The sequence below is a fragment of the Pongo abelii genome, chromosome 1, assembly GCF_028885655.2.
Source record: "Pongo abelii isolate AG06213 chromosome 1, NHGRI_mPonAbe1-v2.0_pri, whole genome shotgun sequence".
Classification (NCBI taxonomy): Eukaryota; Metazoa; Chordata; class Mammalia; order Primates; family Hominidae; genus Pongo; species Pongo abelii.
In genome coordinates this window covers 215980643-215998240 of record NC_071985.2, presented here as the reverse complement: position 1 = coordinate 215998240, position 17598 = coordinate 215980643, and the positions used below count along the sequence as shown (strand labels likewise).

At 53.6% G+C, this 17598-nt stretch overlaps 1 protein-coding gene across 1 annotated transcript in view; it reads left to right on the top strand.

Annotated features, from left to right (window-relative positions):
* Nucleotides 1–418: 418 nt before the first annotated feature.
* ARHGEF10L (Rho guanine nucleotide exchange factor 10 like) overlaps nt 419–17598 on the top strand; it is a gene marked incomplete at its 5' end in the record, with an annotated part of 123390 nt that continues 106210 nt past the window's right edge. Inside the window, 3 exon segments of the mRNA NM_001134135.1 lie at nt 419–601; nt 7427–7612; nt 8411–8444. Coding sequence (NP_001127607.1) covers nt 565–601; nt 7427–7612; nt 8411–8444 — 257 coding nt within the window.

Genomic DNA, 17598 nt, shown 5'->3' with positions numbered 1-17598 from the left:
TGGTCAACCCATGGGGCGGGACAGGAAGAGGCAGAGTGAGAGTGGCCTTCAGCAGGGCCACCGGAAGGGACTGACAGGAGTGGGCAGACCTAAGGGAGCCCATGCTTCCTGGGCAGCCAGGAGGAGGAAGTATCCAGCCCCATTTATGACAGTCAGGTGTGATCTGATTCCTGGAAGGTTGGGGGCTGAGCATGACCCTGGACTCTGGGGCCAGAGCTTCACCTGTAAGCCAGAGGGGATGAGGAGGGACACCCAGCAGGTCCCTGCAGGTCCCTTGGCACTGGCAACAGGAAGGTCTGTGGCTGCAGGGTTTTCTGGGAAGAAGGATTTGGGCTGCACAGCTGCTGGTGTTTCTATGGGTTAATGATTTATGAAGGCTGGAGGCTGGGGCCTTTCTGGGGCTGCCCTGGGCTCTGAGAGCCACTGGGCTGAAGCACAGGTTGTGAGCCAGTGACTCGTCTCAGTAGCTGAAACTGCAGCCCTGACTCCAGCTAATGCGATTTCTGGTCTTCTTTCCACAGGTGTGTAGCTGGGACGGTGCTGGTCTGAGCTGGAACTTGTCTGATGGCTTCCTCCAACCCTCCTCCACAGCCTGCCATAGGTACCGTACCCAGGGCTTCCTGTCCTTCTCATCCCTTCTTAGAAGGGGGCCGCCGAGGGCTGGCGGAGGGCCTTGCTCTGGAGCAGCGTGGCGCCGGGTGGGAAGTCTGCTCTGCTGGCTGCTGGCCCTGCCTGGGCCGCATCCTCTGTCTTACATTCCTTGTCTACAAAATAGAAGTAACTTTCTGCTTACGGAGGAGGCTCTGGGCAAGGGTCAGTCCTTTTCCTGTCTCCCTGAGATCCCCCGAGAGGTGAACACACGGGGGTCTCAGGCTGAAGCTTATAAATCAGGGGTGAGGAACTGAGGTTGGGGGAGAGGGCTGCGCCACAGGGTCAGGCTGTTGCACAGTGGTAGCATTGCCGCATTTAGTGAAAAAAGAGAGAAAGTAAAAGAAAAATACAGCCAGGCATGGTGTCTCATGCCTGTAATCCCAGCACTTTGGGAGGCCGAGGCGGGCAGATCATTTGAGGTCACGAATTTGGGACCAGCCTGGCCAACGTGGTGAAATCGCATCTCTACAAAAATACAAAAATTAGCTGGGTATGGTGTGGCACTTGTAATCTCAGCTACTTGAGAGGCTGAGGCAGGAGAATTGCTTGAACCTGGGAGATGGAGGTTGCAGTGAGCCGAGATCACACCACTGCACTCCAGCCTGGGTGACAGAGCAAGACTCTCAAAAAAGAAAAAAAAAAAAGAAAAAGAAAAATACATACTTATACTAACAAAATTATTCGTCGTTTATCTGAAATTCAAGTCTGTGTCCTGTATTTTATTTGGCAACCCTGGCACTGGGGCCTCAGACGCCGCGGGTGGAATCCAGGCCCCGCCCGGGAGGAACTGGGCCCAGGGCTGTTTCACCCACGGCGGCAGCTTCCTGTCCTCTTGTACCACTGTGAGACAGGCAGAATTGCAGATGGTAACGAGTGAGGGCTTTGTCATCAGCCGCATCTGAGTTTGAATCCTGACCCTGCCACTTAGACTGTGGGGTTGGTTAAGTGACATGTTGTCTCTGTAGCTTAGTTTCATCATCAGTAAACATGGGGACAATGATACCCTCTCCTGGGCTGTTGCAAGGTTTAAATATATGTCAGGCATGGGCATGGGGTAATCAATTGCTCACTGATGGGAGTGCTTATCATCGTGGGTGTCAGCAGGACAGACAGCGTGTGCCATGCCCTGCACCCCTGGGAGAGCCAAATGAGGCATCTCCTCCTCCCTGAGCCTCGGGGTTCTTCTGGGGTGGGGGGTGGGGAGCAGCACAGCAGACCTGTCTTCTCTGTGGCTATGGGTGGCTTCCCAGGGTCCCCCGCCTCCTGGACTCGCTTGTATTGGTTCTCACAAGGACCGGGTGTGTCCAGGAACATCAGGGGCATGAGTGACCAGCTCTGGCTGTGCTACCTGTGCAGGCAGTTAGGAAGCTCTTCCTTCAGCTCTCAGCTGTGCTGGGATGGGCCTCCTGAGTTTTCCTTCTGATAAGGAGCAATGCCTGATTGCCTGGGGGGAGGATAGAAGGCGGCCTTGGGGACAAGCACATCTCATCTCCTAATTCATGACTGGGATTTGGGTGCCAGCATGCCTGGCCTTGCCCCATCCCGCCCCTGCTGCCATGGGCACTTGCTCCCTTTCCTCTCCCCACCAAGAGGCCTGAACCTGAACATGGGGAGTGAGAAAAAAAAAATTTATGACTAAGTCAATTCTGTTCTGTTCAGCAAACATTTGACAAATATTTGTTGTTCCAGCTCTTTCTAATATTGCTGGCTAGTATCATCTGGGTGAACCCAGCTCTTTGCCGTTTTCTCATTCTCTGAGAGCTTCCCATTACCTTCCCAAATTAAATTCAAATTCCTGAGTAGGGGATTCCCCACGCACCTTGTCAACTGTCTAATGACCTTCTTCATTCCTGCGCGTGTCTTCAGCACCCCCGGGGCACTTGGTGTTTGTTCTGTGTCTTTGCTGTGGCCTCTGCCTGAAATCCACGCTTTAGATGGAGCCTGTCAGGCCTTGTCTCATCCTTTAAGGCTCAGGGCAAGGGCAGCCTCATCCTCGGAGCCCTTCCTGAAGCCCCAGAGAGCCCCAGCCCCTTCCTCTTGGCACCATCTCAGTCTCTGAGGTTTTAGGTTTTTTCCTGCTGGCTCTGCCCTGTCAGCCTCACAGTGAGCTCCGGAGGGGAGCTCACAGTCCCTCACCCTGAACGCCAGGACTGTGTCTTACCTCTCCTTCCCCTCCCTGCCCACTGGATGCTGGGAGCTGCTCACTGCATGCATGGGTAACTGAAGCTATTCATACTCTTAAAGGGAGGAGGTGCAGGCCAGGCACAGTGGCTCATGCCTGTAATCCTAGCACTTTGAGAAACCTTGCTTGAGCTCAGGAGTTTGAGACCAATCTGGACAATGCAGTGGAACCCCGTCTCTACAAAAAATGAAAAAAAAAAAAAAATAGCTGGGCGTGGTGGCGCATACCTGTAGTCCCAGCTACCTGGGAGGCTGAGGTGGGAGGATCACTTGAGCCCAGGAGGTTGAGGCTGCAGTGAGCCATGATCGCACCACTGCCCTCCAGCCTGGGTGACAGAGTGAGCTTCATTTAAAAAAAAAAAAAGGTGTAGAAGTGACCTGAGTCCCTGGACATGGCTGGGGGCAGGATTGCCTGAGGCCGGGTCTTGCCTGTGAGTTGGAGAGGACTGCCCTTCTCACCCAGCAGCAGGGACTGGGCTATGACAAAGCTGTAATCATAATAATAACAGTGATAATGGTGGTAATAATATGACAGTGATGATGTAACGATGGTGATAATAATAATAAGCAGAATCATCATCGTCAGAAAAGCTAACATTTGGTGAGCACGCACCCTGTACCAGGTGCTTTATTTATGTTCATTCATTCCCTCCTCCCAACAGCCGTGTGAGGTAGTTGCTGTTATTGTCCTCGTTTTACAGATCAGGAAACCAGGAGGGGGTCAAATGACCCGACACTCATCCAGCTGGTACCTGGGTGAGCTGGAGTCTGAGCTGAACCCAGGTGGTCTGACTCTAAAACCTTAGTCAATGCAGTGACACCATCCACGTATAAAGGGAGACCCTCACCCCCACTCCCTGCCCAGCAGATTCACTTAGGCAAGGACCAGTGGACACTGAGAGACTAAGAAAACCCTGTATAAGTCAGGATGGGCCTGTATCTGGTACCCCCAAAGTAGTAGGTAGGGACTTTGTGGTCATTTATTCCAGTATTTAAACAAATTTTTTTTTGAGACAGGATTTTGCTCTGTTACGCAGGCTGGAGTACAATGGTGTGATCATGGCTCACTGTAGCCTCAAACTCCTGGGCTCAAGCCATTCTGCTTCAGCCTCCTGAGTAGCTGAGACTGCAGGCACACACCACCACACCCAGCTGATTTTAAAATTATTAAACAATTTTTACTTTTGTTTATTTTTTTTTGAGACAGAGTCTCGCTTTGTCACCCAGGCTGGGGTGCAGTGGCACAATCATGGCTCAGTGCAGCCTTGAACTCCTGGGTTCTAGTGATCCCTCCACCTCAGCCTCCCAGGTAGCTGGGACTACAGGTGTATGCTACCACACCCGGCTAATTTTCTCATTTTTAGTAGAGACAAGGTCTCACCATGTTACCTGGGCTGGTCACAAGCTTTTGAGCTGAAGCCATCCTCCCGCCCCAGGCTCCCAAAGTGCTGGGATTACAGGTGTGAGCCACAGCACCCAGCCTATGTTTTAAACTTTGAAAATTGCCACCCATAGACATGACAACCGGGGGACAAATGCCTATCATGTGCCTCCTATATGTTGGACATTGCACTAGATGCTAAGGATGCAACAGCAAACAAAACAGACAAAAATACCTGCCCTCGTGAAGCTTATATTCAAGTAGAGGAGACAGACAGCAACACAAACAGCATATAGCATCATAGGCTGACAACAGCCATAGAGAAAGGTAAAGTAGGCAGGGCAAACCGGGAGTCTCAGCAGGTCTCTATGGCAGCGTGCAGTAGATGCCACAGCATGCAGAGAGATGATGTGCAGTAAAGACCTGAAAGAGGGGAGAGCAGGAGAAGATACTCACGGGAAGAATGTGCTAGGCCCTGGGGCTGCAAGTGCAAAGGTCCTGAGGCAGGAGCATGCCTGGCACATTTGTGGTACAGGAAGGAGATCAATGTGGCTGGAGTGGAGGGAGCAAAGGATGAGCAGAAGATTCTATGCACATATGCACGTGTGTGCGCACACACACACACACACACCCCTACCCAATGTGTATATGTAACTGAAACAGAAGTGTCAAAACCAATATTGAAATTATAACAAGGTGAATTCATTAGTATCACAATACATTATTTTTTAAACATCTGAAATAATTCAATACCAAATGCATTTTATTTGGTATTATAATATCAAAAAGAATACCCCATATGATTTTATTAATATTAGAATACAATGTTTAGAAACATCTGAAACAAAACAAGCTATCAATCCAACACCAAATGAAATGCTGATTGGGAATCTCCTAATTGAACTTATGAGCTACCAGGGGTTGGGAACTGCATCCGAAAACCACAGATCCAGCTCCCACCCAACCCCTTTATGTCAGCGCAGGGCAGAATGTCTGAGGGCTTAGTAGAAGAGTGTGGAGGGTGAATGGAGCTGGGTTCCAGTCCATCCCCATCCTCTTAGCTGCTGACTGTGGGCACATTGCTTTGCTTCTGTCTCTGGAGTCTTGGGTAAATGGAGGTGATCCTGAGGCTGTATCAGGAAGCTGCCCGGGGCACAGCTCGGGCTCTCTCAGGACTTGTTTCTTGACACCTGGGGAAGGAGTTTGCTCTACAGGCCACATCGCTGCCCAGAGTCCACCCCTGCTGACCTGGCCTTAGGGATCCCCAAAGCCCCAGGAGGAGCGGCTGTGTCTTCTCCTCCGTGGCCTCAGAGGAAGTTGGGTACTTCTATTCTGGGGAGGGAGGGCGTGCTCTGGGCTTCCATTGCAGTCGAGCAGCTGAAGAATGGGCTTCCTACATCTGCCCCCAAAACATTATGCTCTGGGAACCTCCAGGTCATTGTAGGGGAGTGATTGGATTTTTCTAGTCCAAGAGACTGTTGGAATCAGATATGTCCATCTGTCCATCTGTTCATCTGCTGGCCCATCTGTCCATCTCTCTGTTCCAGTCACCTCCTCACCCATCATTCATCCATCCATCTAATGTTTATTGAGCATTTGCTAGGGCTGGGTCCGCAGACCCATAGGCTAGAAAATCCTGTTTGTCCTCAAGGATCTGAGGCTGTTGTTGTCATAATCCTTACATATACAGGCACTGTGCCGAGGGCTACTCCGACCCAGTGGTTCTCTGATAGTGGTGATTTTACCCTCCAGGAGGACATTTGGCAATGTGTGGAGACATTTTTGGTTGTCACAGCTGGAGGGTCCCCTGGGCCTGTAGGGTGTAGAAGCCAGGGATGCTGCTAATCATCCTACAGTGCACAGGACAGCCCCCCTCTCCACCCACAAAAAGAATTATCCAGTCCCAAGTGTCAATTGTACCAAGGTTGAGAAACCCTAAGCTGCAGCTCAGCTGATGTTCATGTCAGCCTTATGGGGAAAGTGCTGTTTTTATTCTCCAGTTTGCAGAGGAAACCAAGATTCAGAGAGGCAAAGTGACTTGCTCAGAACCACACAGCCAGCAGGGAGCTCAGACAGGGCCATGTGAGCGCAGAGCTCATGCCTAAGCTGTGCGGCATGTGCCCACAAGAGGGCTGCTTAGGGTGGTCAGCTTGGCAGATGTTGAAAAACACAACCAAACTGTCCGTTGGTTTTGCAATGGTTTGCATAAGGTAGGGGATGGAGTTACTGAACTCCTGAAGTTCCATTCAGCTCCGAGTTTAGGAAGGAAGTCTTCTAGGAAGAGGACTGGGGAACCTCCATGTGGTGAAATGGCTGGAAATGGCTTCTCATGCTCTCTAGGATAGAGAATTCATCCCTTCACTCATTTAACAAAAGCCGCTGAGCTCCTAGTCTGGGCTGGTCCAGGACCCGACAGTAGAGGGGACAGACAGGTGAGATGTCTGCTCTCAGGGATCCGAGCTTGGTGGGGAGTACAAACAAGGGGCAGGGGCAGAGAAGGAGAGGCCACGCCTCCTATAGTAGGGTAGGCGGGGACGGTCTCTCTGCTTGAATTGAGCTTTAATGGGCGAGGAGGACAGGAGTTCATAGTCACGAAGGGGGTTCCCCAGGAGGGGAAAAGCAGGGAATGAGGCCTAGCGAGCTGACCTCCACGCTGGGAGCTCGGTGCCTTCCCCTACACCAGCCAGTCTGTGCCCTAGTACCTGCAAGCTGGCTGCCTCCAAGCCCAGGCATTCCCAGGCAGCTGTGTTTCATGCTGCTGCACATACCAAATAAAGTGCAATGGGAAGGATGTGCTGTCCGTGCTCATTTGCACACACAAAGCACACAGACACATCAACACAGAAACATACAATAAGCTTGTGCTCACGCATAAACACACATTTAAAAAGACCCCTTGCTCACAAAACAGGGAAACAGGAAATAAGAAGAGGAAAGATATACATTGAAATACTGAGGTGCACAGGCTCGCCCCGGGAGCACACTCCCTTCCCTCCCTCAACTGCCACTTGCTTAGAGACCTAAACCAACCCCCTCCCCCCGGGCCTTACCAGCACTGTAGGGCCATGTGGCTTGAGTTTGATGGCTCTCATTCCCTGGCTCAGACCTGAGGTGCTCACCCAGTTCCAGCCCATGCCCACCTACCCCCAGCCATCTCTCCATTGACCAAACCTCGGAGATCCTGCAGCCTGGCCAACTCCTCCTCTCTTCCAGGAGATCAGCTGGTTCCAGGAGCCCCAGGCCCCTCCTCCGAGGCAGAGGACGACCCAGGAGAGGCCTTTGAGTTTGACGACAGTGATGATGAAGAGGACACCAGCGCAGCCCTGGGTGTCCCCAGCCTTGCTCCTGAGAGGGACACAGACCCCCCACTGATCCACTTGGACTCCATCCCTGTCACTGGTAAGATGTTTCTGGGAACTTCCGGTCCCGGGGCTACAGGGAGCATGGAGAACTGGGCGGAAGCTCCAGGCTCTCAGGGATGCCTGGTGGCCCCTCCGCTGTCCCCAGAAAGCAGGAAGGGAAAAGCCAGTGGGAAGAAGCTGCAGTCTATGGCTTCCCTTGCGAATTGGAAATTCCTATCATTCCTGCAACATCTGGCGCACTTTGGCACATTGTAAATGGAAGTGGTTGGCCTGAGGTTTGCTTTGGAGACAGTTGCTGCCCAGAGCTTGTGTCTCTGAAGTCCTCCCTGCAGCTTCTCCTAAAGAATCCACACCAGCCAGAAGAGCAGCCTCCCAGAGGTCCCCTCTCCTGTCTGCCTTGGGAAGCTGGCAACCCTGGGGGGCAGGAGGGCCCTGATAAGCTGGTGTTAAATGGCAGCTTCTGGGCTCTTAGAGTCTGTTATCCGAGAGAGAATCTGGGGACCGGACCAGCTGGAACTTCCTGCAGGCTTGGGGACAGCGGGCTCCTGGAGCAGCTGGGGGTGGAGGGCAGGCCCAGAGCAGGCAGGGTGGCTGCTGCGGGTTCTGGCTGGAGTTGGGAAGTGGGCCACGGGGTGGGTGGGGGTGGTGCAGGCCAGGTAGGGGAGCTGATGACTGAGCCAGGGCTGGGGGAGGGAGGCGGGGCTCAGCAGGCACCCAGACTGGCCAGGCCCTGTCTGCGGCGCCCCTGGGGAGGCTGGGAAAGGGGCGGGGAAGGCCTGAGTGCTTGGGGCCAGCCTCTGGCCTGACAGGCTCTCTGTCTGCTCTTCTTTTGCAGACCCAGACCCAGCGGCTGCTCCACCCGGCACAGGGTGAGTGAACCTTGCTCCTTTGCTTTGGCGGTTGGAAACGGGGAGACACCGGGCAGTGGGTGGGGATGGGGTGGAGCTGAGGCCCAGAGGACCCGACTGGTCTTTGGCTAAGGAGGAAAGCATTTCACTGAGGCCCTGTGCCCTGGGGGAAGAGGTCAGTTCCAGAAACTCATGGTACTTTTTCCTTTATTTTGCCCACAAACCTCTGAAACCGCAGGAGGCAGGCCTGGCTCCAAACCCTACCTCTGTCCCTTCCTAGCTGTGTGGCCTTGGAGGAGTCACAGAAACTCTCCAAGTGTCAGTCTGTTCGTGGCTGAAAGGGAAACAATGAGAGAACCCCCTCTGTTGGGTTTGTCTTGGAGAAGCGAACGGCTGGAGGGTCCCCAGTGTGTGTGTGTGTGTGTGTGTGTGTGTGTAGTGGGGGAGGTTGGGGGGGTTTCAGGGTGGGGGGCGTGCAGCCCATTGTAATTATTTTTGCAGTTGCCATTTGTCTTGTTAATATCACTCCCATTCCTATGACAGTTGCTGTTAAGGACCCTGCCCTCTGTGCCTGGGAGCCTGTCAGAGGCAGTGTAGCCTAGTGGTTAGGAGCCTGGATGTTGGGGTGAGGGCCTGCATCTTGTCTGTGGCCCCCATACTGGCCACAGGTCCTCATGTCAGTCAAGTCCCCTTTTGGTTTTCTCATCTGTAAAATGGGCCATTGGGTAAGATGCCCAGCCTCGTGGTAGGTGCCTAATCAAGGCATTTGCTTTTTATTACAGTTCTTCTTTGTCTTCTGCAAGTCAGGTCTGGGTTGGAAGGGTAATTGGGCAACTGGAGGTGGTGGGAGCTGAGGCCTCTCAGGACCAGGTGCTTAGAGCCTCCTTGCCTAAGCAGTGGAGGGGTCTAGGCTCCAAATGAATGGCCCAAGCATCTGAACCCCGAGTTTAAATCCTTACTACCCTGGTGAGGGGAGGCATGTTTGAGCCCTGCTTTGTCTTCCTGGAGTGCCCCAAACTGAGCAAGAGGGGCTAATTCTCAGGGCGGTGTCACCCAACGGGAGGTTTCAGAGATGCAGGTTGCAGGCCCAGGCCCCCAGAGGAGAAGTCCTTCATGTGCTCATTTGCTGTCCAGAGTGGGTGGACCTGGGGAGGGTTTCTGCTGAGCTTGCTACTATGTAATTAAGGTCAGAATTAGGAGCCAGCCTCTCCTCCCTGATTAGGGACCTGAAATGAATCAGCAGCCATTCGTCCTGCACCTGGGCTGGGAAGGGCCGTGATGGCTGCAATCTTCCAAGGGTTTATATCTCCAGGGTGGGCCAGGGGTAAAGTTGTGGAGAAACTCAGTCTGGTTGGAGATGCAGATGTGTCAGAGTGGGACAGAGATGGACACCCAGGGAGCTGGGACAATGACTGGAGGGGAGCAAGGATGGGGCCGTCAGGGAAGACTTCTGGGCCAGGTCCTGGCTCAGCAAGTGAATGGAAATTCTCCATTCAGGATGGCAGAGGGGCAGGGGGAGTGCCCGCTGAGGAAGCCCCTGAGTAGACGTACAGGGTTGGCACAAAGGGTGGTCGGCACACTCACTTCCTTCAAGCTACCCTCCTGGAGACCCCAGGAGTTAGGTGATGTGCTCAGTGTTCCATGTAGATAAGTAGATGCTCATTCAGAAGAGAGACCAAGGCCCCTCTGACACGGAGGCCGGGTGCTTGGCTGCCATACTTCCCTGCCTCCAGGAGCTCATGCCCTGGTCCCTGATGAGAGGGTGTGGCTGGCTTCATAGGAATGATCTGATTGTGTGTACATTTTTTGAGGAAAGATTTTTGCCCACTCAGAAATGATCTCTGAGCTCTTGGGAGAGTGGCGTCTAAGCAGTCGGTGGAATGTTCCATAGGTCCCTCCTGGGGAGCCTTGTGCGGCAGTGCCCGGTGTGTGATTCCTGGTGAGGTCCCTTCCCTTGACATGAGAGCAGAGCAAAAAGAGCCGGCTCTTCGTTCCCCCAACACGGAGATCTTGTGAGGGCGGAGGGGTGTGCAGGTGTGTCTCTCCACCAGAAGTTGCCTCTGTGGGCACAGGGACTTTTTGATTTTTTGGAGGGGGATGTTTTGTTTGCTGCCAAACCTCATGGCTTAGCACAGTGGCAGGCACGGGGTGAGTGCCAAAGACGTCCTTGTTGAACGAATGATGGACAGAAGGACAAGGAGGGTCTATGTCTCCGTGGAAGCAAGGAGAAAACAAACAGCATGTCAGACCGGGCAAAGTGGCTCATGCCTGTAATCCCGGCACTTTGGGAGGTCAAGATGGGTGGACCACTGAGGTCAGGAGTTCAAGACCCAGCCTGGCCAACATGGTGAAACCCCGTCTCTACTAAAAATACAAAAATTAGCTGGTCCTGGTGGTCGGTGACTGTAATTCCAGCTACTGGGGAGGCTGAGGCAGGAGAATCGTTTGAACCTGGGAGGTGGAGGTTGCAGTGAGGCGAGATTGCGCCATTTCACTCCAGCCTGTGTGACAGAACGAGACTCTGTCTCAAAAACAAACAAACACAACCAACCAAAGAATACCACCCCACCCCCCTACCCCCAAACAAATGGCATGTCACTAGGGCTTCTATTGGAGTCTGACTCTGGCAGCTGTAGAGGCCAAGACAGAGGCCAGCGAAGGGAAGGGCAGAGTGGTTGTGTGGCCCGAGGCCACATGGATAGAGTCCCCTGACCTCACTGGTGCTGATGGTGCTGTGCTGAGCCATAGGCTGTGCTAAGTGCCCTGTGTACATTATCTCTTTTTGTTGTTGTTTGAGACAGGGTCTCACTCTGTTGCCCAGGCTGGAGTGCAGTGGTGTGATCATGGCTCACTGCATCCTCGACCTTCTAGGCTTGAGCGATTCTCCTGCCTTAGCCTCCTGAGTAGCTGGGACTACAGGCATGTGCCACCACGCCTGGTTATTTATTTATTTTTTTCTGAGACAGTTTTGCTCTTGTTGCCCAGGCTGGAGTGCAGTGGCGCCATCTCGGCTCACTGCAACCTCTGCCTCCTGGGTTCAAGTGATTCTCCTGCCCAGCCTCCTGAGTAGCTGGGATTACAGGCGTGTGCCACCATGCCGAGCTAATGTTTTGTATTTTTAGCAGAGATGGGGTTTCATCATGTTGGCCAGGCTGGTCTTGAGCTCCTGACCTCAGGCGATCCACCCACCTCGGCCTCCCAAAGTGCAGGGATTATAGGCATGAGCCACCGCGCCCGGCCTAACTTTCATGTTTTTTGTAGAGATGGAGGTCTCACTCTGTTGCCCAGGCTGTTCTTGAACTCCTGGGCTCAAGTAATCCTCCTGCCTTGGTGTCCCAAAGTGCTGGGATTACAGGCATGAGCCACTGCATCTGGCCCATATTATCTTATTACTTGTACCCCTAGGAGCCCTAGAAGACAGGGATTATTGAATATGCCCATTTTGCAGATGAACAGCTGAGGCTTGGAGAACTGAAGTAATTTACTGAAATCTCATGGAGCTAGTAAATGGCAGGGCTGGGACTAGGCCTATCTGCCCTCAAAGCTGTCTACTGAGGCCCACAGGGTTTGCTTCTCCTGGTGGACTCTGAAGCACGTGCACTCATGTCCACCCTGAGCTCTCGCTGGGGGAGCCGTGGTTGAAAGAGCAGCCCTGAGTACCCAGCAGTGCCTGGGAAATGTGAGCGCCGCAGATCGCTGGCTTCCTGTGTTTTTCCTGGACTCAGGCCTGCACCCCTCACCTCTGAGTGCAATAGCCCCATGGACTCCGGCCCCCTCTGGAGTTGTTTGCTTTTCCTGTTTAGTTTTGCCTTTATCCCCCTGTGACCTCAGCACTTTTCTGTGGGTCAGGGTTTTGGCTCCTGGCCCTGGTTGCAGGAATTCTCATGGGCTCCCTGAAGGTACCTGGCCTACCCCTTCCTGGGCTTTTCTGGATAAGATGGTTGTAGTGCCTATTGGCTAGTGTCTCTCATTGGGGCCTAGAGCTAGGGGAAGGGATGGGGCAGCCGGATTCTGGGAGAGGACAGGGAGACTCATCCTTCCTGGATGTATCAGGGGCTGAGAGGATCAGGCCAAGAGGAGACCAGGCTCAGCAAAGCAGTATTGGCACAGGATGGAAACAGGACGCTGGTGGCCTGTGGCTTCTGAGACTGCTAGGTGTGGGGGATATAGGGGCTCATGGGAAGGGCAGGTCAGCAAGGCCGGAGTGGGTCCGCAGTGTCTGGAGGAAATCTTCAATGTTTTCCAGATTGCCGCAGACCTAGTCTGGAGTTGTTTGGAATCCTGGGCTTCTCCTTACATGCGCTGTTTCCCAAATCTGGAGCATTTGAACCTCCTGTGTCCTGTCTCGCAGGGTCCATGCGGGACGTGAGGCATGGCAGATACTGGCTCTCCGCCCATGGAGTCCCTCATGGGAGGGTTATGGGGACCAGGTCCTTCTTTCCATTAAAAATCTTTCTTTAAAGGTCCCTTGCCAAATCCATAAATTGGAAAAGCTGGTTTTTGTGTTTTCTTTCCTTCTTTTCCTCCTCCGAGGGTAGAAACAAGGGCTCCCAGTTTCCAATCAGAGCCAGGACCTTTGGATCCCAGGCCCTTTGAGGACCCACACAGCCTCCTCATTGAAAAAGGCACATCCAGGGTACCTGGTTGGTGCATCTCTTCATGGTATAAATATGCCTTCAAGGAATCCTGTGATGCTCCTCCCTGTATCCCTGCAGCAGTGGGACTCTGCCTCACTCATTTTTTATCCCAGTGCCTGGCAGAGATGGTGCAACAATACTAACAGCCTACACGTGCACGGACTTTACAGTTTACATCTCATTTTGATTCTCACAACTGTGGGAGGCAGAATCATGGCCCTTCCACCCCTTGGAGATTTCCGCGTTCTCATCCCCAGCACCTGCGAATCTGTGACGTTGTGTGGCAAAGGGACTTCGCAGATGTGATTAAGTGAGGGGTTTTGAGATGGGGATATGACCCTGGGCTATCCGTGGGCCCAGTGGCACCACAAGGGTTGTGACAAGAGGGAGACAGGAGGGCCAGAGTCAGAAAGAGGTGGGAAGATGCCACGCTCCTGGCCTTGGAAATGGAGGACGGGATTGTGACCAGGTGGCTTCTCGAGGCTGGAAAAGGTGGGGGATGGCTTCTCCCCTGGAGCCGCCCCTGCTGAAACCTCGCTTTTAGCGAGAGCACAGCCCTGCCGAAACCTCGCTTTTAGCCTTGCGAACCCCTTAATGGCCTTCTGACCTCCACACCTGTGAGAATAGATTTGTGTTGTAAGTCACTAAGTTCGTGGTCATCTGTTACAGCAGCCATAGGAAACTAACATGACGCCCCGGAAAGAGGAAATTATCGTGGGCACCGTTTTGCAGACCAGACCCGGGAGAGGGCGTCATTTGTCTGTGGGGCTGGGCTGGCAGGCGTGGTGCTTGGGCTCAAAGCCTCAGGCCAGGGGCTCTGTTTGCTCTTCCTCTGTGGCCCTCTCTGTGCATCTAGGATGGTGCTCTGCTGACTGGCTGGTATTCCCCTGCCCTTCCCTTGCGTCTTCCTGTCCTTTCACCCAGCACCTCTTTACTGAATGACTGCGATGGGGGCTGACATGCTCTGCCAGGCCATGTTATTTTTACGTGCCTGTGTATGTGTTTGGCTCTAGGACCAGATCATAATGGCCTGAATGTACCCAGCACTTCTTACATGCTGTGCTCTGAGAGCTTTCCCTCCCCAATGCCATTCATCCTTGCAACACTCTCACAGGACAGGCGCTGATATAATCTGCATTCTAGAGATGCGGCAACTGGCACAGAGAGGACATGACATCAGCCCAGGGTCACAGAAAAAGATGGGCAGAGCCAGAGTCAACCCCAGCTGGCTTCCAGAACCTGTGTTCTAACCCCTCTGGCGCAACCATCTCCCACAGAGAGCTGGTTTGGATCCCGCCTGCCCTACACGTTAGCTGCATGACCCAGGACGTGCTCTTTGGCTTCTCTGCCTAACTCTCAGTTTCTTTTCTTTTCTTTCTTTTTCTTTTTTTGAGATGCAGTCTCTGTCGCCCAGGCTGGAGTGCAGTGGTGTGATCTTGGCTCACTCCAACCTCTGCTCTGCCCCCTGGGTTCAAGTGATTCTCCTGCCTCGGCCTCCTGAGTAGCTGGGATTACAGGCACCCGCCACCATGCCCGGCTAATTTTTTTTGTATTTTTAGTAGAAACGGGGTCTCACCATGTTGGCCAGGCTGATTTCAAACTCCTGACCTCAAGTGATCTGCCTGCCTTGGCTTCCCAAAGTGCTAGGATTATAGGTGTGAGCCACCGTACCCGGGCCCCTCAGTTTCTAATCTCTGTAAAGCAGGGTGATGAGACTCACCGGATGGCACTATTGGTGGGGATGAAATGAGATGGGAGAGATTAGGTGCTTACTCGGTGAGCTGCTCATTGTCACTGTCCCCAAAGGGTGCAGATCTGTCTGGGGCTGACTCCAGGCACAAGGGACCCCTCCCTGGCCTATGCATTGCTTAGCATTACCTGAGATGCTCATCAGTCCATCCCTCCTCCCTACCTCCCCCCTCTCCCTTTTTTAAAAAAATACAGTTTGTTGTAGACAAATTAGAAAGTATAGAAAATGATAGACTAAAAGCAACTTTTAATCCTACCACAGTGTGTTTCTGTCCAGCTTCTTTGCTAGGCATGTATACAAGTATGCATAATTTTTTTATAGAACTGTGGTTTATTGCACATGCTGGTTCGTGGCTCACCTTTTTTTTTTTTTAAAGCTAATTACATATCATGAGCATTTCCCCAGGGGAACTTGTATTGTTTTGCAACAACCCATATGGCTCTCGATACATTCTTGCCAGGGGTGCAGGGCCTCTCCATGTCTGACCGAGCCCTGAGGCCCCTGAGATGTCAGGGAGGGAGGTGCATATGCCACAGAGCAGGAGGCCAGAGGCTGGGCTTTGGCCCAGCATGTGTGTGGGGGGCCACCTGTACAGAGATGGCTCCCCAGAGGACTCGAGGCTCACTCCCTGCTGAGGTCTGTGATATGATGCCACCTGAGGGCTGCTCTGAGACTTCCCCTGGGGGGCTTCTCACTGCTCTCTACTCATCCAGTAAGGGGATCTGTGACCATGTGTGGGGTGGCACAGGAGAGACACACTGGGTCCTGGAAGCCCTCTGTGCACAGGATGGGCGGCCACAGAGGGAAGAGGGAACACATGCAGGTGAGGCCCCCGTGCCTGGAGGAGAGGCGGAGGGAAGGAGGGGGCGGGGAAGCAGCACACACGAGGCTGTACCACGTGCCAGCCCCTGTGCCAGAGGATTTACATGCCTTCTTTATTTACTCCGTACCAGAACCCCGCGAGGGAGGTAGTGTTGCCTCATTTTGCAGATATGGAAACTGAGGCACAGAGAAATGCTAAGTGCTTTATCTGCATCATCTCACTGAATCCTCACAGCTGGAAGTAGGACTGATACTTCACCCTGGTCCACATTCAGTAACTTGTCTCGGTGCACACAGCCAAGTGGCTGAGCCACAGTCATATCCCAGGTCGTGGCCCCGGAGTGCTTACTTCTTCCCCGTTCACGCTTGGGAGCCCTGGTTCTCAACCCTGGCTGCATGCTGCAGCCTGCAGGGAGCTTACCCCTGACCAACAGTCAGAGTCTCTGGGGCAGGGGCCCTGGCACCCACATCTTCTAGGGGCGCCCTGCTGACTCTAGTAGGCAGCCAAGCCAGATGTTCTCTAAGGTCCTCAGCTTTGACATGCTGTACAACCAGGTCAAGTGGCCAGGGCCAAAAAGAGGCCCGGCAGCAGGCTGAACCTGGGCTGCGTGTTCTTATCTTTCCTTCGTGTCTCTTGATCGGGCCATCATGCTGGAGGGAGTTTCCAAGGCGGGCGGTGACACTGTGTGGGGCTGTCCTATGCAAACTCTCCTGCCCTGTCCCTCCCTGTGCTGCAGCTTGGGTTTTCCTTGAGGCCTTATAAGGCAAATGTCATTCCAGTCCTTTCTAGTCCCATCCCCAAAGGTGAAATTCTTTCCTTTCTCATATTTGTTGTGCCTTGTTCTGGCAAGGGCCCCAGAATGCCTGTGCGTGCGGACCCTGCTGGCCAGGAATCCTTAGCTTGTTCTGGTTTTGGGGGTCTCCTCCCCGACCACCCACATGGTGCAGCCTCTGGGAAGGGACCCAGCCTCACGGAAGGGACCCTTGGGAAGGGACCCTCTGGGAAGGGACCCTGGGAAGGGACCCACTGAGAAACTGGGGCCTGTACCAGCCCCTGCAGGGGTGGCGGGTGCCATTCTCTGGAGTGGGGCTTCTTATCTTTAAAACAGGCTGGGGGCCCGGCGCGGTGGCTCATGCCTGTAATCCCAGTACTTTGGGAGTACTAGGCGGATCCGAGGCAGGTGGGTCACCTGAGGTCAGGAGTTCAAGACCAGCCTGGCCAACATGATGAAACCCTGTCTCAACTAAAAATACAACAAAAAGTAGATGGGCGTGGTGGCACACGGGGACCTACCCCTCCCTGCCCTGCTGCTCTTTGGAGAGATCAGAGAGGTGGGGCACAAAGGTGCTTGGAGCTCTGTGGACCAGAAATGCACCAGGTGGCCTTCTGGTGCACTTGAACTCCTCTGCCGGCAATGTAGGTTGCTGCTTGGGGGTGCTGGGAGGGGTCCTTTCCTCTCTTCCCTGCCTCTGCGTCTGTCTGCCTTTTCTCCCCATCTCGCGCCCGTCTCCATGGATTCAGCTTCTTTCCTTTGCATTCAGGTTGCTGGCCTTACTCTCATTTGCAAGCTGAGAGGCATTAGGAGAGCAGGAAGCTCAGATAAGGGTGAGATAATTGCCTCTTACTGGTTTTTATGGCTCTTTTATGACCCGGAGGCCCCTGAAGGAGTGTTTGTTCACAGGGAAAATTAGACACTGCAGCCCTGCGTGGCTTCCATGGACAGCAGCTGGGAGAGGCTGCTCCGGGTGGGTACAGGGTGGGTCCAGGGCCTTGGCAGGCAGCAGGGAGGGTCACGGGTACAGGAGGCGCCCCCAGCCTTATTTCTTGCCGTGCCCTCCTTGCATGCGTGTCTTGAGCTGGAACATTGCTCATGTCCCTGCTCCCCCAACTTTATTCCTCTTCCCCTGCCTGGGAAGCCCTTTCCCCATCTCATCGGCCCGAGGAACACCTGCTCCAGTCTAGGGA